The 23158-nt window shown below is 45.6% G+C and overlaps 1 protein-coding gene and 1 long non-coding RNA gene across 3 annotated transcripts in view; one reads left to right on the forward strand and one right to left on the reverse strand.

Moving 5' to 3' along the window:
* Window positions 1-23158, reverse strand: part of LOC147195265 (uncharacterized) — a 29267-nt gene that overhangs the window by 5171 nt on the left and 938 nt on the right. The window lies entirely within an intron of this gene.
* Window positions 9747-23158, forward strand: part of LOC147195266 (ephrin type-A receptor 3-like) — a 76833-nt gene continuing 63421 nt past the window's right edge. For both annotated transcript variants that reach the window (XM_086128374.1, XM_086128373.1), the window contains exons 1-2: window positions 9747-9943; window positions 22335-22399. In XM_086128374.1, coding sequence (XP_085984500.1) covers window positions 9826-9943; window positions 22335-22399 — 183 coding nt within the window. In that variant the 5' untranslated portion in view covers window positions 9747-9825. The remainder of the gene's footprint in view (window positions 9944-22334; window positions 22400-23158) is intronic.

The raw sequence follows: 23158 nt of genomic DNA on the forward strand, positions 1-23158 counted from the left end.
ATCAAAGCCTTAATCCCCAAGTGTGTGTATGTGTGTGTGTGTGTCCTCCTGTTTGCGCTAGATTATTCCGAGTTCCTGACCCCTGGGTGATGAGTGAGGCCCATGTTTGGCAACACGGGCACTTGCCTTTGTCTCCCAAGCCCGGCGGGGGAGCTCAGCCGGAGGGGGTGGGGGGTCTTTCTTGTCACACTTGTCCACTAAAGCACACAGCCGGTTCGGGAGAACACCCTTTGATCCTGAGCACTATCTTGATATCAATATGGCTTGAACAGCTGGTTGGGCACGACAATACTCAATGGTCCAGATGAGTTTGTCTTTCGAGGGAAAAAAAAATAAAATACCCCACATTGATCCTGACTCCCCTCACGCAGAGTTCATCTGTCCCCGAGAGTCATTCAAGTGTATCTGCTTGACGTGATGTTTGCCGATAAGAAAGAGCCGTCCCGGGATGCGTGGACGCACGTGCATAGGCGTGTGTGCTATTGATCGCTGAGCAACACCAAAGAGCCACAGCTGCTGCTAAGATTTTAAATGAGGTCTGCGATTTGAATAAAGTCCCACAAACGCAACCAAATACTTGTTTGACTGTGGCTTTGCAGATTGCATTTTCACTTGGAAGCCATTACACTCGATGTACACTCTCGCGCCAAAAAGCTACGACAGTGGTCCCTCTACTTACGAACGTCTCTTCATAGGAAATTTTGAAGTTACAAAACGTCTCAAGAGGAAAATATTGCGTCTTGTTACGAAAGAAATCTCAAGATATGAAAGGTAGAAATACATTATGGTGTGCTACTCGCAGCTCCGAGTTTCCTGAACGCAACATACTTATAGTTGCTCTGCCATCGGCTATTACCGAGCATCTTCCTAGCATCCCATTGGCTAAGAGGGACCTCTACCGTTTGTGTCTGTGTGTGGAGAGAGATAAAAAGTGTCTATGTAGCGTCTTCCCTCGGGCCATGAGGTGTTCCAATCGTTTTTTGGGGCGGCTTGGAACGGATTAGGGCGTTTACATGGAAAACGTGTCTCTACTTACAAAATTTTCTAGTGAAGAAATTTCTTCCAGAACCAATAAATTTTGTAAGTAGAGGTCCCACTCTACTTGGGATCACCCAATGAAAGTTTTACATTGCCCTGCACGGTGGAATTACCGCAGTACGTATATTGAACCACTCGCATTTTCCAAAACTTTATCTTCCGTTATTCGTTGAAAACACTAACTCAGCTTTTGGAAATAATTCTTCAGGAAATGTGTGCAGTTACTGTACATAGTTGCAGTTTAAGAAGCGTGGTAGTTGATGTTTTCAAAAGTAAGCGCAGGTGATTGAAGTGTGAAAATCTTCACATCCACTCTTGCCCTCAACATGAAATGCGGCAGAAAGTGCTTTCCATTATGAACGCTTTTCCGCCCGTTCGCCAGTCAGAGCGGCACGTTTGGAGTCTCCGAATGACAAAGTGTTTCTGATCTATCTCAAAAATATGGCCACCGCTGATCATAAAACATCACCAGGGGCGGGGACTTGTCAAGGAATCGTCCATAAATCAGAGAACGCATGAGCAATCCTGATTAAATTCATTGGTGACATCTTGCACCGTGTCTAGCCCGTAAATGTCGAGCGTTGTGCGCAGGGAAGGACCAGTCAGGAAACTGGAGCACTTGTCATCCAATTTTCCACAATATCTTGATTTATGAATTCACACCTTATCACGGATCATCCATAGACTTGAAATGAATTGATTTTATCGTATTCCACGTTCTAACGGTGCATTTTCTCTTTCTGCATTCCAAAACATGCAAAATAACAAGACTGTTCTTTTTTTTTTTTTCAATCATAATGTACTCTCTCAGAATGCTTTTTTTTTTTTCTTCTAAACTGTGCTCATTACGCTCTTTCGGTAAGTGAATGCTGAACAGTGGTAGAAAACCAATCGCACTCCAGGGATCAATAAGATCTGATTTATGGAAGTGCAGTAATACATTATGGGCGCGGGGCACTTTTCCTTTAGACAAGTGAAATGAACAAAGTTTCCAATAATGATTCTTATCATTCCGTTATCTTTGTCACTCTTATTAACCGTGGCATTTATATTTCAGTATGTCACAACCGATTACATTCTACCTCCGCTCGATGGCGGGAGTGTGCTGGATTTGAATATCAAACTCAGATCTGTCATTTTTATTTATTTTTTCCCATGGTACACGCACAACACGACAGGTTCCACCACCGCAGTTCCGAGCACTAGCCACACACAACATCGGAATTGTTCGGAACAATTTAGAGTGCTCCGGCCTCCCTGTGTGCATTTTGCATGTTCTCCCCGGTCCTGCGTGGGTTTTCTCCAGGTACTCCGGTTTCCTCCCACATTCTGAAAACAAGCATGGCGGGCTGATGGAACACTCCAAATTGTCCCTAGATGTGAATGTGATGACGGATGGTTGTTTGTCTGTGTCTGCCCTGCGAGTGGCTGGCAACCGGTTCAGGCAGGGTGTCCCCCTGCCTACTACCCGAAGACGGCTGGGATAGGCTCCAGCACGCCCCGTGACCCTTGTGAGGATGAAGCGGTTCAGAAAATGGATGGATGGATGGATGAGATCTGATTTTAAAAAATAATAATAACAATCAGATTCAATGGTTATGTTTTCATTTCACTTTTTATGACAGGCCGATGCCGCTGGAAGCTCTCGGAGCTTTTTTTGGTTTGAATTTTCAAAACAAAAATACCGAGCCTCTAAGATAATATCCTGAAAGACTTTGGAGTTTGACAAACTGGAGTTTGGATATTAAAAAAACTTTTGACGCCATTCTTTTCCCCTGGACTGAAAATGAAAACGGGTTCCAAGTATCACAGGAGAAAGTCTTTCCTCTCACCCCACTGGCGGAGATGAGAACAGGTAATGCATCCCCACAGCTCAGACAGACTGATGAGTTTATATTATGGGCTGGAGAAAAGGGGCACCCAGGACAAACAAGAGGCGAGCCGTCGGCAGAAAAGGCCGCTAATGTATACATCAGGACGACGCGTCATGAGAAAGACGGAAACAAGAATGATAAATGTTGGGAAAGAAAGGAGAGGACAAGGCGAGGAGAGCGAGTTAGCCTGTCAATCCGATTATGAACCAATCATTTGGCAGAGAATTGCTTTGACCTGAAACCTGGCGGATCACATTCTCTCCTCCACAGACACACACACACACACACACACACACACACACACATGCACACACGTACAACACAAATTCCCAGATGCACTCAGCATCACTTCCACACAGTTGCATCGAGATAAATGTGTCTCGCTTGCATCCAGTCTGGTGGTGTTAAGTGTGTGTATCAGCCTTCATATGTGTGTGTGTGTGTGGAAGTAAGCGAATGAGTAATGAGTGAGTGATGGATGGACGGTAATGCACATTTAGCCTCTCTCACGAGGGGTTGGACGTCTCGTCTGGCTCGCGCAGACTCGCTCTCAAAGACAGGGATAAAACGGCAGGTTCGTACGCCGACTTGGTGGGAATGCGAAACGGTATAAAACAACCACTTTGCTCATTTTGTCGACTTGTTTAGCTTTCACTGAATCCATTTCCCGCTAGCTTCCCATATCTTCGACCTTTAAGTTGTCTCCATCTGTCTCTCTCACCCGCGCTGTCTGTCTCTTCGTAATGGAGCTAATTTGTTTAGCACACAAAGAGTGTTTGTCCATTAGAGCAAGCGTGTCCGTGCCTCGACGGATGGTGACAAATCACACCAACGTGTGCGTGTGTGTGTGTGTTTCTGTATGCATGTGTGAAGGAAAGTAGGCTGGAAAATGATGCAATTTCCTCAGCAGGATTATTTACAGTATTGCCCCGCCCCCACACCCTCACCCTCTCCGGCCCCACTATTGTGACAACTATGTGAAAGAAAGGGCTTTTTTTCAGCTCTGTAGCTCTTTAACGATTCTATCAGAGAAAAATGTTTACTGGCCTTCATCTTAGTCCCAGTTGACTTTGTTTAATCGTGCAGGTGCCTCGGAAAGTCAGCTGTTTGAGGACCGAAAAATGTCATCATTTTTCTATGACCTTCTGCTTATTTGAGCTCCTGGCCTTCTCGACAAATGTGCAGCACATGTCGTGGTCCAGGTGTGCGTGAAAGGGGTCATTTGACCAATGCTTAGACGCCAAACACTTGTAGCAAGGAAGGATGTTTTCATCAACACGTGATTCTTGGACAGTTGAGTCAAGTTGTTTTGTTTAATCACAAAAGGGTTAACACGTATCAATCAATCAATCAATCTTAATCAAGGGGCACCACAGGCCCACAGCCATCCCTTGGTTTTGACCCCTCAACTTTGTCAAACCGCTGTTTCTCTTCATTATTTTACCTCATCGCGAGAAATAAACGACCTCCCTCACAACTTTTCCTTGATTGGCGTTGTGCAAGGTGGGGGATGCTTCAAGTGTCAATGTGCCTACAACGAAGACAGGAGGACAGATGGGGGGGGGGGGGGGGGGGCACGGCAGGCTTTGTGCACCAGCCCTTTCCCACACTCCCTTTCACCTTTTGTTGTATGGGCGCACTGGGGCTCTCCGACATGACGAATCGCACGGCCTGCTTTGCCCGAGACGTGTTACTCGAAAAGTTTCAATCAAAAAAAAAAAAAAGAAAGAAAAAAGAAAAACGGAATGGAGCGAAGTGATGAATGAAGGTTCTTGCGCGCGTGGCCTTGAAATCTCTGCGCATAAAAATGGCGCCGCTTCTCATCCGGCGCTCATGCTGAGAAATCAAGGTCTCGGTTTTTCAAGCGCTTGGCGAGTCAGTCGACACGCTAACCTTCCGACGGACTCATGCCTCTGCCCAAACGTTGCCCGTAAAGCATTTAGCCAGCCACAATGGAGACATTACCACACGAGTGAGTGGTTTTGAATGCCTCGAAGGGGCTTGTGCGTATACAGAATGTGGCGGCAAACGGGGGAAGGGGGTCGTCCCTGAACAAGGCAGACGACCCCATTATCACCTCCGACCCTTGTCGGACAAGCGCTCGCCCACCGGCGGCGCATGCGCGCGTCCAGCCCCGCTCCTCTTTGTGCAGTAGATTTAAACGGAGGACGGCTTCAAGTCAAGTTGACATCAAGGACTTCGCGGTCTGGATATCGTTGAGTTGAGATTTCCGCCGCAAACGAATGAAATGTGAGGAAGGCGACAAGGAACAGTGCCATATGTTGACATGATCAGTAAATGATAAGATGAGCACCAGTGAGATCAGTCTTCCTCATTCAACCTTCTGTTTGACAGCTGCGTGTCAAGCTCCGCCATGTCCAGCTTGCCGCTCTCAAACAACAACAAAAAAAATCCATTGTGAATTTCGCCTTTCAGTCCTGTGATTGTTTCCGCGAGGAAATGCACGGAACGCTTCAACAGTCTGCACCAAAGTCCCGCTCACTCAACTTTGACTTCATGCGTGTACAACCCCCAAGGTGTTAACATGCACGAGTAGCGTCTTGCGCTAGCAAGAGGACTCTACGCCAGCCGTGTGTCAAGAGCGTCACTACGGGGGACTGCCTGAGGTTTTCGCGCCGTCACGGCAGCAGAAGACCACGGAAGGAAGCAACGAGAAGAAAGGAAATGAGGTCATTCTCGTCCAACCGTTGTAAGGAACAAATCATCATCATCATCATAATTGGATCCTTTTCCACCGTGGGCGCTTCAGACACACAAACCACAAAAGCCGTCACACGTTTCTACGGCCGCTCACATCACCCTGGGAGGGAGTAAAACAGAATCCCGGCATAAATCTCGAGGCCGTTTGACGGTTTTATACCTCATTCAAGCAGCCTCATTTGGAACACAGGCGGGAGAGAGGAGCGTAATTTGTGCTATATGTAATTGTGGTCGTGATCTCTTCATAAATCACCGCATGCTTACATCAAGGAAGGGAAAGAAAAACCTAAGAAGTCCATCAGGGAATCAAGAGGATGAATGTACTCAGCCATGTATTTCAAAATAATAAACATCAATTATTATTATTATATATATTTTTTTAATGTGAAGTTCCAGAAGCATTGATCGACACATCATTGTGTCTAATAAAACCCTAGAGATTGGTCATGAAAAGTAAGATTTTCTTTCAATACCAAAAGTCTTTTTTTTTTTTTTTTTAATTTTAATCACACATTCCAGCCGCCAAACAGATGCGATTATTATTTCATCACATATACTTTATGTTCTATAGTGGGCGGCGTGGTAGTCGAGTGGTTAGCGTGTCGACTTCACAGTGCAAAGGTCGTGGGTTTGATCCCTGCTACGGCCTTCCTGTGTGGAGTTTGCATGTTCCCCACTGGCCCGCGTGGGTTTTCTCTGGGTACTCCGGTTTTCTCCCACATTCCAGATTGTCCCAAGGGTGTGATTGTGAGCACAAATGGTTGTTTGTCTACGTGTGCCCTGCGATTGGTTGGCAATCAGTTCAGGTTGTACGCCGCCTACTGCCCGAAGACATCCGAGATAGGGTCAAGCACCCTTGTGAGGATTCGAAAATAGATGGACGTTCTAGAATTGACAGCGTCTTTTCTACAACTTTGGTGAGTCTCATCATAGGCTCCATCATTCTGCTTCACTGCGCAATAATGATAAAGGAATTCAATTCAACGTAACACCCTCAGCAGCCACAGCAGAAGCTACACCTTTAATTGCCAATTTATTGTACTGATGAGGTGCTCTCAAGGGAAAATTCAATTTACACTCTGCCGTACATGTTGTGTCACACGCCGCACAGGCGCAGGCCACATATGCGCGTATGAAAGAAGAGTGATCGCGCAGGCAAATGGTGTGCGGGTTTGGGGATGATTTGGTGCCTCGCTCAAGGTCACCTTACTAGTAGTTATCAGGATGCAGACTAGCAGCTGTAGTATAGTTGATTTTTTTTTCTTGACTACTCATGAGGAAACAAATACAAGGGCCATAACCAAAATTCTACTTTCGGTAGATAATAAGTCATTCATTCATTCATTATCCTCAGCGGGGTTGCGGGGGTGGAGGTGGGGGGGGGGGGGGGTCTCTGGAGCTTATACCAGCTGTTCTTGGTTACCTGTATTCTGACTTTGGTTGTGTAACATTTGCAATGGTCCTTAACCTTTGCCCTGAGCAACTCCATCCATCTATTTTCCTATCCGCTTATCCTCGACGGGGGACACCCTGAACCGGTTGCCAGCCAATCGCAGGGCACACAGAGACGAACAACCATCCACGCTCACACAGACACCTCGGGACAATTTGGAGTGTTCAGTCAGCCTGCCGTGCATGTTTTTGGAATGTGGGAGGAAAACGGAGTACCCGGAGAAAACCCACGCAGGCTTGGGGAGAACATGCAAACTCCACCGGGCCGCCATAAATAATAATAATACCTCCCCAAAAAAAAAATCTCTGATAATGGCAACCAAAACTGAATGCTTTTGATTTATTTTTTTTTTAAATGTCTTTTGTCTTGGTGTACCTAATGTTACGGCCAGTGAGCGTGTGCAGAAGCAAGTGGCAAGTGAAATCCTCTTAAACAGCGTCTTACATCAAGGGCAGAGGTTTCACCGCATGGGCACTGTCAAGTGGCTCTTGCACGAAGCGGTAAAAGACTGCGAGCTTGACCTCAGCTCCCCCCTCGCACATTTTATATGAGGCTTCGCACATTATTTATTCATATTTTAAAGACGGTCGGTTGCCGGCATCCCCAGAGCTGCCAACACATTGCGCGCGGCCCTGCGTCTCCGCTGAATTCAAAGTTGGGTAAACCAGGCTGAATACATTTTCACGTTTTACTCAAATGTATTATACGTCAGCCTCGGCGTATGTTGGTGACATTTACAGGAAGCATGCGAACAAGCGGAAGAAGACCGACTTGACACTAATCCCCACAAAAGCATGCGCCCGCCTATCTTGCTCGGGCAACGCTAATTGATAAGATTTCATACAAGCAAGACGCAAGTGTTTTTCCTGGTCACGGCCACGCTGCCTATTGTGCATCTTAACAAGAGCGGAGCATTTTAATGAGACGTCTGGAGTTGTTGCGGTGTCTTTGTGGCGGCGGTTACACGCATCCACTCACTTTACTCCATTGGGTGGTTACATTGTTATAGAACAATCTAACGGCATTTTGGGCACCGTTCATGTTAAGTCGTCGAATGGAACGAAATGTTAAAGGTTTCGAAAGGTTGCAGGTAGAAATACTTGGTTACTAGCGCCTACTAGTTTGTACTAGTGCTGGAACTGGCTTTGCTCAAGAACAAAATGTTTCCACAACTATGATAAAAATTGTGAACTGAGTGTTAAAAAAAAAAAAAGAAGTGTATATACATCTACTTAAGTAGACTTTTTCCACTTCTGGACATTTGCTCAGTCGCCCTTACACATGCAAGAATGTGTAAGCTTGAAGCCGTTTCAATTCAAAGTAATAGGTTGGTGTTAATGTTGCACAGTCGTTGTTCAACGGCGCACAGACAATCCCGAGTGTCATTGTAAATAAGGCTCACTTTGCGGCACTGTGCGCGGGCGCCCGCGGGCTCCCGATCAGCGAGAGGGCCGGGGACATGATTGCAGAGGTGCTAAAAGAGATACTTGGCGAAGAAAAACTGTGCTTCAAGCAGAACTACTGATTCGGCTCCTTTAAATGAAGTCAAAGTACAAAAGTCGAGATTCCGAAATGTACAAAAGTAAATATAAAGTCTATGCTGTCAATTATATACAAAACCAACTTGGCACATATGCGGGTGGATGAGTGGGTGGGGAGGGGGTTTCCCTCCACACAAAATAGTCTCCAACTTTTACTAAACTTGCTTCGTGTTCATACCCAAAGCTTTGCTGATGCTCTGAACTGAATGGAATCGGATCATTGAATCTGATTTGAAAGATTTTATTTTTTGGTTTTTAATAGATGTTCTTCTCAAAGTGCTAGAAAAGGGTAAAGCCATACAGTACTTGTCTGATATGCAGCAGTAGGGTAAGTACCTGGCGTAAACCAGAATATGAAACATTTCTCATCTTCTACCATTCACTACAAACACAATCCTCATTTTGCTGTATTTTTTTCCCCCCATGGATCAATATTTCTATTTTGAGATAGAAGGTAGCATTTGTTTTTTCCTTTTTGAAACATTTCAGGATTACAGAAAATACCACTGTCCCCTGCGAAAACTAACATCACTGTTGCTTACTAAAAACAGTGATCATCTTCTTCCCGTATTTTTGTCGGAAGATAAGCGTCCTGCGAGGCACACGCCAGAAGGAGCTGAACAATTATTGCATAAGATCATGATGTGACAAACTGTTTTTTTTTAAAGTTACGTTACTGTAAAGTGTTTTTTTTTTTTAATCCAAAATACATTACTAAAACTTTTGCTGGTGTTTTATCACCGACTGGATGGATTACTGACATTTCCACTCATGTCAATGGGGAACGATGATTTGACATACAAGTCCTTGAGAGTGGTCAAGACACCACTGCACATTTTCAAACGTAAGGAGTAAAAGTCGTCAGAAAAAAAAGACAGTTCCCTGAAAAAAGAATGACTCTCAGTATGGTACAGCTTTTGTACTTCGTTACTTCCCACCACCCTTCGCTTCGGAGCATTGCGCGCGGGCGTTCCAAACAGCCAGGGGGGGCCAAGCGGATGATTGACAGCACTTGGCTGGCTAGCGACCCTCCTTCCCGTCATCCCAACCTCCTCCTCCTCCTCTTCCTCCTCACTCTCCCTCTCTTTTCCTCTCCGCTCTGCTCTCTCTCTCTGGCTCTCTCTTCATCTCCCCGGCTGCGCGCACACTCTCCACGCCGCCAACAGGGATGCATCGAGGGCGAAGCGCAGCCTGAAAAATGGCCCCGACTCCGCGCGTCTTGTGGATCTATCCTTCCCTTTTCCTGCTCGCCTCCTCGGTGCTTTTTCACGTGTTGTTGCCGTGTGGAGCCTTAAGGAATTATCCGGATAATGAAGGTAGGTAGGTGGGTGGGTGTGCGCGCGCGGGCTACTTGACCGGGAGGGGGCGTGTGGGGGAACGGGGTTGTCGTGGCCCTCCAGCCCCATCTGGAGCGCCCCACTTGTCGGTTGAGGAACGGTGGCGCTTCGCGATTAAGTGCTCCGCTCGGTTATGAATCATGCATAAAGAGCCACAAAAAGAGCTTGGAGATGGGGGGTGCGTCACGTTTCCCCGCTTTCCTCTGGATTTTGACATTAAATTTGCATGACATGTGACGATAGAAGGCTGATGTGTACGAAAGTGGGCGAACTTGTAGCACTTAACCCCCCCCCCCCCAAAACAACCCTGCCATGCAGACGCGTTCATTAAAACACACTGAGGGATGATGATGTCTTTTCTTCGGCGGACTCGAGCCATCTAACTCAGTCTGCAAATGAGAGGCAGCAATTGCATTACATTTGTCACAGCCTCTCTCTGTTATTAAATTAACATCGATGTTCGGCCAATACATTTAGTCGCTAACTACTCCTGACCGCTTCTCGGGCTGAAACATGCAAGATGGCTTGTTTACTGGCAAGTTGCGGGAGGATTAAAAAAAAAAAAAAAAGAAGTCATCATTCTGTATGAAGGCAGGCGGGGAGATTCATGATGAGCACTTTATTAAGCAACTTATTGACCGGGAGAAGAAACGACGCTGTCAGGCAGTGTCAGTGGTGCATGTGTGATTTGGCTAACATCGGAAGTTTACAAATTAAGAGGAGAGGAAAGAAAGGAGAGCATTTCATAACGATTCAAAGGGGCAGTACAGGATGTGAGTGGATGCTCTTGTGCTTTTGATCTTACAGTTGAAAAAAGTCCAACGTTTAAGATTTGGCATTTTCCTGGAGAAAATGACTACACTGTTAGATTTGAATAAAATGCTATTTTATTAATATGACCTTCATTGCAGATATGTGTTCTTTGGACTACAAATTAGACAAATTAACGAGACTAAAGCAACGGTGGTCGTTCACTCCATTTTGTGTTAAGGCACATGTTTACTAAATTGTACACAGTTAACAAAATTATTCATAAGGAAATATTTTTTTCACGATAATCCATACATTATATAGTTCATTTGAAATCATTGTAATGATGAGAGGGTACTAAATTGAAACTAATGTAATGTATGTAAGATTTTACTCTTCCAAGGAGTGGCCTATAAAGGGTTTGAAAATATGCTTGACGCTCAGGTCTCACACCATGAATCGCTTCAAGTTGACACAACAAGCTGGCCCCACCTCAGACCTCCAATTTGAGTGTGTTAAGTGCAGTGTATACTATAGGTACAATGCCGAATGTATGTCACAGCCCGGAGGAGATCTCCCAGTCGGCGAGTGAGGATGAGGAGAGGCGGTCAGGAAGGAATGTTTAAACAAGTGGAGACAATGCCGAATGCATGTGATGAAATATTCATCGAGGTGAATGCAGACTGAAGGATGATGAATTGAAACTCCTGTCGATGTAGATAAACGAGCCGCCGCGTTTGCGGCGTATACGACCGACTCCCACTTTAATTGATGTGAGCCCCGACGGACATTTTCAAGATTTCATTCTCTCATCGTGTGGCTTATCCACGTGTGATCTTGGGTGTCCTGCTGTTTCACACATACTGACTCCAATTTGCACCTCAAGCGCCACTTCTGTATGGTAAACAGCTTCCCTTCCCGGCCACGTCATTCGGTTAAATGAATAAAGTGTCAATCAAAACTGAACACGGATGTCATTGTGATGCAGATTTGTTTTGATACCTCCTCGCTTCCGGATTATGAGATTGCCGAGTTTGCGCGTGGTGGCGCACATATAAGGTGACGGATGGATGTGCTATTGCTACTTTGCTTTTACTTTGGATCTTTCTGCTTTTCCATCGAGATCGTTTGACTTCATAGTGTCTATGCGTATGCGAGCGCGTGCACATATGACGCATCATCTACCCACGGGGCCGATACTGTCATAAAAAACTTAACAGTTCCCCCATTCAGGACCAATTAAAGAGCAACAAGGCCCTCGGACGGAGCTGATATTGTAAGCTCGAATCATGTTTCAGCGACAACAAGCTTTGTTTACAACGTGATCGTACACGGAAATTGGCGGCATTTACAAGAAAACCCGCCGTGAGGGTGGACAAGCGGAACAAAGTGCTACGGGGGGAATTGATTACATTGCTTGGAATTGGTGGTAACTGCAGACAGGGGAACATGATCTATCGTGGAAATGATTTTTTTTTTTTTTTTCACAAGTGGCTTTTTAAAGTCTTTGTCAGAAGCACGAATGAGAGGGGACGGGGGATTAGGAGTTGCCAGGAGATGATTGTGGACCAGCAGAGGGAGCCCCACACACTCATTCAGTATTGTGCGAACCCTGAGGGCAAACCGATGTAACATTAGGATGGGTGCCCCCAGCTCTGCTCTCTGTTTGTGGCTCCATCTTTCATCATTTTTGCCGTTTAGATCTTTCTGCGTGCCGTCTTTGCCTCCTACTTTTGTATTTCCAAATACGCAGCCCCCCTCAATCCTTGGAAAGATATGACTGGGTCTTCCTTTTATGTGCTGCTCATTGGAATACAGCATATAAATAATCAGTGTGGTGAAAGAAATTGCCGGTACTTTAAATTGGAGGTTTGATAAGCACAGGGCTAGGGTGCTATGGCCGAAACGTCTATTTATCATGCAAGTATTTCTGAATGCATTCTGTAGTACATTCGCAATGCTTCATTGACCAACCCGCGAAACAAAAACAAAAAGGAAAGATTTTTATTCCAACTAAATTTAATGACTGAATACAATAATAGACACAGATGTGGATTTTTTTTGACTCTCGAAACCAAATAGAAAATGTCCCTGGCCAGAAATGAACACACCAAAAGTACCATTTTAGGACAGTATTTTTCAGGGGCAGTGTTGCTTTTGAATGCTTTCTGCATGGCAGTTGAAGAGTTGGATCGCATCTGTAGCACATATTGGAAGCCTTCATCTTTTACTAGTGGCGTATAGTTCGGAGCCATCCACTCTGGGAGTCAATTTGAGTGTTTGCTTGATGTTGACGTCCTAGTTTTGGTCCTAAGCGAGTCATTTGATTGTGTTTGGCTTGCTTCAAACGAGATCGAATTCACTTGCTAATTTGATGTTCATAGTTGATGGAAGCCCTTCTGCTTTGACACTGTTTCAGCCTTATTTTGGTATTTCGCTGTTCCACAATTCACGCTAGTTTAGTGGTTAGCATGGCTTATCAGTCTTCCCCCGTTTTCTTTTTGCTTATCATGTCACATGATTAGCTATTATTATTCCTTGATCTCCTTTAGTGATAACAATACTTGTCAGGAGCAGGCCTGAAAAGCTTAATTGCTACCTTAGAGGCAAGGATCAGTGATTTAGAGAGAAGCTCCGGACAATGTTTCGCTATGCTAGCTAGCCAGCCGCAACCAGGGGCATTCCCTGTTAGTTCCCAAGCAGCCATGAAATCAAGGAGGGTGACTGGTTCAATGTAGACGCACGTATAGCCGGCAGCTCTTCCAGCTCTGTGGTCAGAAGAGCTCGAAGCCATTTTCGCACTGATTCAGGTACGGCGACAGACAGGTATTATTGTGACTGATCAGTCGAGTCCAAATCTTCAAAGTGTACTGTAGGCCAGATTTGTACCGCATATACAGTGCACCCCCCGAGTAAGCACAATCGACATGATGTTTTTTTCATTCCATTGGTCTTGGGTGGAGGTGCTCGAGGGAGGTGGTGGTGGGTCATGGCTGTATTGCTTTGTAAGGTTAATATGAGCAGTTTATTGCAGAGACGAGCATATGTAATACATGCCCTCTGCTGACACACGAGCAAGCACGCACACACACACACACACACACATACACACCATCCTAATGATTCACACAAGATCCTGACTGTGGTATAATGTAGGGTCAAAGGTTTCCTCCGCTTTAATTGCTTTAATCTATAAGGGTTGCTTGCAGTTATCGGCAGAGGCATACCTCACTGTGAATGTGCCTTTGTGCGCCGGCGATGGCGGCGCTCCCGTGTAACAACCGTGACCTTGAACAGAAGAGGCTATAGATCGCCGTTGTCATAAGAGAGCGGGAAAGTAAAAAGAAGCACGAGCAACCACCTGATTCTTTTTTTCCCTTTTCTCTCATCTCCTTTTGTCATATGTGCCCCACTTTACTTTATCTCTTTCTTGGATTGTTTTCCCCTTCAGTTCTTTCTCATTCAAGCCCCCCTTCCCCGCCTCCCTCCCTCAGTAATACGAATATCACAGGATCTCCCTGCACTTGGAACAAGGTGGGGCCGCGTACGTGTAATACATCGGCACACTGATATTGGTGCCCGTGCATTCTGCATGCACGCCCACAGACACTCATTTCATCCTAATGTATGGCTAGGGGGCAGTTTGGTGGTCTTGGTCCAGAGAATAACGTCAAGTATTCCTGCGGCTAGCTGATAGATGAGGCTATAAATACAGCACAGTGACAGGGAATGATTCTGGTGCGAAGGCTAGGAGCGCATACTGTGTTTCTGCGCTTGTGTGTGTGTGTGTGTGTGTGTGTGTGTGTGTGTCTGCGGGTGAGCTATTATCAATGAAAAGCAAAAGAAAAAAGCAAATCCACAGGAGTGAGTTGAAACGAGAGACAAAGAGGCAGGCGTTGTGGCAACACACAGTGATGGTAAGCCCAGGGAGGCTTTATCTTGTTTTAATAAATAAACCACGCAACTAAGCCTCTATTATTTGAAGCATTTCTTATTTTCTGCAGGGAGCGGAATACTCATCACATTGATCTTTGCTCTTTTTTGTCTTTGAACTCGATGGCTGTTTCGTCGGATTCTCGCCGACAGTGAAATGACAAATGCTCTCAGTGCGTTTGTACCGTAGCCTCAATAGAAATGTAACGCAAGCGGCTGGGTAGATTATCTTCGCACAATGAGCGACGTCTTACAAGCGCCATTGCATCAGGCCGTATCATCGTCACTTAACACATTATACGCGTAACTCCTTCCATTCTTCGCTCCAACTATGAGGTATTCATTCACCATACAATAAATAAGGCTGACATATTAAGCAAGTGCACAGCCAAAAGAGTATGAACCGAATGCCCCCCCCCCCAAAAAAAAGTTAGTCTGCAGCCCTGGCTGGTGTAATGATGCTTTAGGCAATGGATAATGACTACAAACTCAACAGCAACACATGTAGACAAGCAATATAACAATGCTCGTCTGCATATATTATTTATCCTCTGCGAAAAATGACTGCTATTGCAACTTAGTAGTGAAACGTTTCTTCGTTTGTGTCTGTAGGGCTAGATTACATCACAGCACAATGGTCAAGACCGGCACACCTAATGAACAGAAAGAGCTGGAACAGATTATTATGATTTGCATTCATCCCAGTGGCGAAAGATGATATGTGATACAAGTGTTTCCAGTGATGAGCATGGCCAAGAGTCAAACTCTTAAGTCAAGGCACCATTGCAGTATATGAGAATGAAGCAAATATTTTTAAACTTGCAGGTAGCCCGTTTCAGGGTACAAACAGTATAATCTCTGCTAAAACCAGATTTGACCGTCGGTCACATTTTCAGTCACTCACACATAAAAGTCCACTTCACGCATGATCATATGACCAGGCCGCAACAAAGCCTCGGGACTAAAGTCCTTTGGATGTTTGGCAGTGACAGATGTTGCCATTGTGGGTGTGCGTGCGTGTATATGTGCATGACGAGTAACAACCTGTCTGCCATGTGATCTCCTATCCGTGTCAACTGCTAAGGCCCACTGCTCTAATTTCCCCTCCTGTGGCCAACCACTGTGTGACAGTAGTTTGAGTCCACAGGCTATCAGGACTCCGCTCTCATAAGGAGAAACGGCTTACGCTGTAAAAGGTCAAGAAGAAATCCGGAAACCTCGCCACAGAACCCGAGTATGGCGACGTTAAGAGCTAGCAACACAATGCGTAGTCACCAAAGCCGTCTCATTCGTCGGCCCGAGTGAACAGTCATTTGTTGAATTACTTCATTTCGTCCGTATAATGAATGCCGGGACCGTCAAATTGCACGTCGTGCTGATCGTTCGGACTGTTGTGTTTGTGAATTCTGCAAGTGCGTGTGGATTGTGTGTAAATCAGCAGTACCGTCCTCTATTATAGTCTTTCCTGGACATTTCAGCTCGGAAATAGCTTCTCTGATAATCAAGTGTAATTTCAAAGGAAAGAGTACGTTGGAGTTATTTGTAGAATTCTGCACCATCGACTTTGTTGCGGCTTCCGAGCTTTTCATCAAAGGCCGCCGAGAGCATCGCCATCAATACGCCACACGCCGTCTTTGAACAAAGGCAGTGTTGCAATTGCCGCTTTTTTATCCACGTGAAATGCATTATGACTTAATTGGGGGAAGGTGAATTTGAATCGTTGCTCCGTCTTACACTAATGTGAAAATAAGCATACCGTTTTTTTTTCAAACTGCGAAGGGGTTGTGTGAGTTTCCTGCTTTTTAGTTGGCTTCGGCGGTTTGGACAAATCATGTCGTCAGCGATTCCCTCATCACAGTCGCGCCACTCAGAGGCGTGCCTCTAGTTGGCTGCAGGCTGCAAGCACGAGCTGCAGGTGATCGTTTTTGTTATGATCGGCTATAAAAGTAATTGATTGACATTTGTCGACCACATATTGCCGATTGGTCCGAGCACCGTTCATTTGAATGAAAATAAAAATTAAAAATCAAGCACAAAATGTCTTCCAAGTGCACCAGCAACAGTGGCTCTCCTTTCCCACATGCAAGGGCATCACTCTCAGTAAGTAGACTGTAGAAACCTATCAAAAACTTTTGAAAAAAAAATATGCAAAATGGCAGGCACACAAACGATGAATAGCGGTGGAACGCTGTGCTCAAAAGCTTTTTCAAAATTGGCAACAACTTTGTAAAAGTTGAAATGTAAAAGCTTTACAAAGCTCAACCTTAATCTTGCTGCAATCCTTGCTGGCTCGCATGTGGAAGAACAGTTATGAAACAATCATGGAAAGTCATAAGCCAAGAAACACACGAGCACACACACACATACGCAATCTCCATTAAAGTGACATGACCAGGGGATGAGCACGGCGAGAGATAACTAGAAGAAAAACGAGTGCAGAGCCTCCGGTGGGTTGTGGATGAGTGGAGAGAGGACTGATGAGAAGAAGACAGCGGTGAGTGGAGCGCTCCTGCTGCGGGGCCGCCTTACTCCGAAAGTTCATAGCTCAACTGCTTGCGCTCCTCAGTCGCGCTCTCTGTCAGCCCGTGTGTTGCCCTGACAACAACTTCCCGCCCTCTCTGGGCTCAACGATCAGACGAGGGGAAGCGCGTTGAAGTCTCTGACTGAGTGGACAACAAGGACTCAGATAATCACGTCGACTGTTTGGGTTGGCTCCTCGCGCAATGTGGACAAAGTAGTGGCTTGTCCCCCGTAGTCAGTTGTTTGTACTCAATTAAAGCCACCAGCATGTTAAATTGCTCCATGTACAGCACTTTGTATGCAGCGATGGCTGTTTGAAAGTGCTCTATAAATACTGTTGACTTGACTTGACTTGACTTGACCTAATTAACTATGTATGAAGTTATGTATTGTGCTTCGCATCCCTGGGATGGCCTTTTTTGCATCATCTAAATGTGTGCATGCGCAACATCTTGGTCTCTTTGTGAGCCAGCCGGGCTATTGGCATCGCTGCTTGAGGCTTGGCAGGGGCTGCTCAGCTCCATATGCGGATGCCCACAAGAGAGAGAGAGGCACTCATGAAAGGAATAACAGGAATCATCAACAGACACACAAGGACTGATTGAAATGATGATTTGTTCGGCAAAACTAGTCCGTAATAAGTTCAGCATTTTCGAAAGAAATGCGATTTTCCAACTAAAGGTGCGGAACAGAATCACTGCCTGAGTACAGTTCAGTTTTATCGACACTTTTAGGCGAAGCAAGGCTTTAGATGATGCAATTCATACCAAAGCTAACTCAATGTGCTTCACATTATTAAGAATACTCGAAAAAGAAGCCTATCCCAGCTGTCATTGGACTCACAAGAACAATTCAGAGTATTCCATTCGCCTGCCATACCCGTACATGTTTTTGGAATGTGGGAGGAAACCCGCAGAAAACCCACGCATGCACGGGGGAAACATGCAAACTGCACACAGGAAGACCAAACCTTCGGCGACCACCAGGCCGCCATAATTTAATCAACGTATATTTTTGCATCACGTATAGCAACAAGATCGTTTTATTAACATTTAAAAGTTATTTGATTGATTAACCTCTTCAACGTGTTCTTGCCTGCACGCGGCAGACATGCAATACAGAGAAAAATACTCGATGTAACAATAGTCACCGAAGGCTTGGACCTCGATGAAAATCTTTTTAGGAGCCACAAGCAGGGGATTCTGGGAGGTTTTTGTGCCGGGAGAGGTAACTTTTTCTGGAAAATATTTTGGGCTCATGTTAAGTAAGGGACCGAATGGAAAAAGCAAGGCTGCAGAATCGTCAACAACTTACAGAAAACGTCATCCATCCGCTTGTATGCCACTATACCGTATATGCTCAGCACGTATGTGTACACTATGTGTGTGAGGGAGATAAGGAGAAGACTTACATTGGGTGGTTCACCTCAAAAGTACCGGAGAACCCAAGCCATCAGATTCGCAAGGCGCTCTCCGCAGCTGCTATGTGATGTCATATTTCGATTCTCATCAAAGCGGAAATTGCGCGTGCTCGTCAGAGGCATAGACTGCTCATCAGACTGAATATGTTCATGCCTGTCTTAGACACACACACACGCACACGCACACAAATGCCATTTAAGGTCCCAGGAGGAGAGAAAATGGCAAGAAGGGAGAGAATCATGCCGAGGCAAATATAGACACGGACGCTTGCTGAGGTTTGCTTACGGAAGAGCTGCACTCTCTCTCTAATTCATCAGTTCCACGTGCAAAAAAAACGTAAGAGCTCGGCCATGAATGCTTTCAACGTGACGCTTGTGATTTTAAAATGTTTGTTCAAGGTAATAGCTTTGCTCCGTTAAGGTTGCGGCAGCAAATTTTGATTTCAACGTTTTCGACAACGTTACATGCGCTGATGATTAATAATAAGTGTGGATCAAATGCTTGCGTTGGCCAACAGCATCCACGCAATGGAGCGATGCTGCGTCAGCACAGTCAGGAAGGGATCTACAGCGCTACATAATTGATAAGTGCGCCCGTTGATTATAAGGGATAAGTGGTATTGACCAGAGGTGTGAAGAGAAGAAGAAAAACGTGTTGAGGTGCATCTTAATGCATGAAGCTGTTTGCCCGGGTTCGGGAAATGTAAACCCTGTGGAGGGGATCAGGCCGCAAGGTCGTTTTTCTCTTGTGAGGTACAAAACAAGAACTGGTGGGCAGGGCGATATGGCCTTAAAATAAAATTATTGACTTTTTTTCCCCGCCCTAAAATCCCATGCTAATCGATTTTTTGCTTCCTCAGCTTTATGTCATCTTGGAGAAAGGGGTGGAAAACTATTTCCCCATATAGCGTCTGTTTTTTTTTGTTTTTTTTACTCAACTGCAGATAGGATCGGGTATCCATCGGGTGAGGCCACGTTGACCATTTTTGCAACAGTATTATGAAATGAATGTGTGTTCGAAGGCATAACATAACAGATGAAATGTGCACAGATCACCTATTTCAACAAGCATGGCCACTCGTAGAAATGCAGGACTAACAACGCAGTACATGCATTTGCTCCGTGATTAGCGTCATTGTGTGATTCTATAGCGGCCTCTTGATATCACGTATAATCATGCGATTATGATGTTCCCTTTCTTTCTGTGCCACTTGATGGAGGGAGGCGGTTTACACTAAATGCCCTTAATATGTGCGTGAGGCTGGAGGTTTCACATGCCCTTTCGCTGCTCAGCACCTCTCCCTCCCCGTTCTTTTGTCACGCTGCTTATTTCATCCCACTTTCATGCGACGCACACACCGGGCACTCTCTCGGGCTCAGATGAGCTTGGAAACAGGCGTATATACCCTGTGTAGTAAATGTGATTACGTTACGTCTTTTCGGAAGTGATGAAGATGTTGTATCAAACTCTTATTGCAGAAAATATTACAAGATGTGCCAAATTGGTAATTGGGTGATTTGTGTGCCACAGCTGATCCCCCTGAAGTGAGTGAACATACAAGAAAATGCTGGGGTGTTTTCCTAACTAACTGACTGGCTAGTTGTGGATTTTGAGCGGGTTGGGTCACTTTTAGCAAAGGTTGGGTTGGTTATTTTGACCAAGCAGATTGAATTTGGGCATGTAACCGGTCACCATTTTGGACAGTTTTGCTGAACATGAAGTCAAATATAATTTAATAATCTTCCAAAACGGCTCAGTGGGTCACAGCGCTGACTCAACGTTGTTGAAAAAAAAATAAAAATGACTTTTTATGCAAATTCACAGCCACTGCTGGTCTGAAACCTTGATTAAAAATGGGCGTGTTACGTTAGCAAGGGCATCCAGTGTAAAAAAAGATTTGCCCCGACAGGGGAAAGTTGTTTCGAAGAACATTTTGCGACTAAAGTAGGCATTATTTTTCAACTACAGCGCGGCTAATAACCTCATAATTAATTTTTGGGTCACTTCAACTCATCAGTATGGCATATTTTTTGTTTGTTTGTTTTTTACCCCTTACTATGTCTAAATCTTGACCCAATGTTCTGGTTCAAATCTTTAACCCAAAATATGCTGGGGATAAATAACAGCATTGGCTTAGTCCCTTTTTGACCCAGCGCTGGGTTAGCTACTTTGCTCCATTTGGTGTTACTTTAATAACCCAGCAGCTTCAACAGTGGACAGTGTGCTATAAAAAAAAAAATCTCCACTCGATTGTGGCCATACTGTAATCTGCATAACAGAGAAGCTTGACGTGATGGCAGTTGAGTGGCAAGAAGAAAGAGAGAAGCAGGCGTCTCTGCATATGGATGCTGATTAAATATTGATGATCAGCGGCATTGAAGGCTTGATTAGGACCTGAGCGGGAGACGTGCAGCCACACACGTTCGATGAATCACCACCCGCACACACGAGTTAAGAAGTTTTTACGATGCCTCCTGCTGGTCATGCCGCTGCCTTCTTCTCATCGCTTGTCATGATCACCTTCCTTCATCTCCCCTCCACTTCCTGCTGGGTCGCGGGGGATGCACATAGAGACAAACAACCATCCGCGCTCACACTCACACCTCGGGACAATTTGGAGTGTTTAATCAGCCTGCCGTGCATGTTCTTTGGGATGTGGGAGGAAACCGGAGTACCCGCAGAAAACCCACGCAGGGCCGGGGAGAACATGCAAACTCCACACAGAAAGGCCGGAGCTGGGATCGAACGCACGACCTCTGCATTGTGAGGTTGACACGCTAACCACTGGCCCACCGAGCCGCCCACCCTGCCAAATTCAGTCTTTGAAAAATGTCTGTCAGAAACTCGGCAACCCGTCTTTAAATGTGAGCAAGTGTGAGATGATAGTTTTCCAAGGGTCCGTTCCAAATCTTCTCAGAATTCTAGCTAGCTTAACACAGATTCACTCACGAGTTCAGCTCATGATGAATGGGAGAGAAAACAAAGATTTTGTCCAGTATCTGAGCAGGACCTCCACAGTGGAGAGCGCTAGCCAAAGAGGCAAAAAATAAATAAATAAATAAAAAGACGTGAAAACCACCACCACTCAATAATTCTTCTTTGTTGACGATGACAGTCAAACGACTCCGCATGTCAACGAAAAGAACACCATTGAGATGAACTAGTAGCGAGCCAGGCCTTCTTTCTCTCAAGTCCAATAACAGTAACCTCAAATGTGTTTTTCTGGATAAACGCTCAAAAAGGAAAAAAAAAAAGAAAAACATCCCACAGACACACTTCCAACATGTTGTAGAACGTCTGTCGAGGAGCTCTGCAAGCTGCTAAGGCCGTCGCGCGCGTCACCAAAACCCCTTTTACTCCTTCGAAATGACAAAGTTATTGCAGCCGCGTTGCACTCCTTGCGGTTGATCTTGGAAAAGAGCATCATCACTTCAACGTTTCAACTCAAAGCTCTTGGCATCCCGGCCCGCTTTCGGTCTCGCCGAGTGACTTTTGGTCTCCCGTTAAAAAAAAAAAAACACCGGCAGCTGCAAGGCCCACCGCGCCGAACGCAACATTGGGATTTGACAAAAGCTCCACCTCAGCTGTTTCCCAGCACAACAAAAGCCTTCCAGATGCACAAAAACTCACCCATGAAGGACTGATCTGGTGCATTCAAGGCAGACGCCCGCCCCCACCCCCTCCCTTGAGTGTATAAACAAACACCTTGAAAGAAAGGCTTCACATGTTTGTTTTCTCTTTTGCAGTGACGTTGCTGGACTCCATGTCAGCCTTGGCCGACCTGGGCTGGGAGGCTTACCCTAATGAGGGGGTGAGTATGCGCAGCACACATCACACGCCCGCACAAACAAACATCGGGCTTTCTTCGTGCCGCCACCACATGTATAAGTTATGCGCGTCATGTTTTATTTTAAGGGAAGGGAAGGAAGGCGGGACTTAGCAGCAGCCGCAGTGCAGTGTGCTTGAAAAGAGAGAGAGAGCGCCGAGTTCTTGAGCTCTTCTTGCTAAATCAGGAATCTTCAGGGGGAATTTACAAATTATTGCCGCCGCACTGAAAACTGTGCTGTGACGCTGTAGCCTCCATTTATTTCCGCTTGCTTTTAAAAAATTCTTTGGTAGGGCAAGAGTAAAGGGGTTGGCGGGAGGGGTAAATATTATTATGTAAGATGAAATGTAGACGCTTGTGATGTTTGCATGCGTATATTGTGGATTGACGTGCATGTAAGGGTTGCGTAACTCGCCTTTTGCAGGTAAAGCGAGAGGAACGTGTCGCGAGGACCAATGACCAACGTGCTAGAAATATAAGCGACTTTGTACGGCACGCAAGCAGAGGAGCCTTTGACTGGCACTGATTAGATTCGACTCGATTCCAACTTCCGCGTGGCCATTCAGCGCAGGCGGCTTGAATTGCGGGACGCCGCACACGGGTTTCATGGTTTGCGAGCGGCAAAGAGGCAGCAGCCGAAGCGAACGGGGCTTAGCGGGCTTGTTTTCTCAAGCAATTGAGGGTATCGGGTTCATGCGCTCGAAAACGCATTGATTGTGCGGCCATCTTGTTTATGTTTGTGGA

The sequence above is a fragment of the Hippocampus guttulatus genome, chromosome 14, assembly GCF_054856545.1.
Source record: "Hippocampus guttulatus isolate MCC_2025c chromosome 14, RoL_Hgut_1.0, whole genome shotgun sequence".
NCBI lineage: Eukaryota > Metazoa > Chordata > Actinopteri > Syngnathiformes > Syngnathidae > Hippocampus > Hippocampus guttulatus.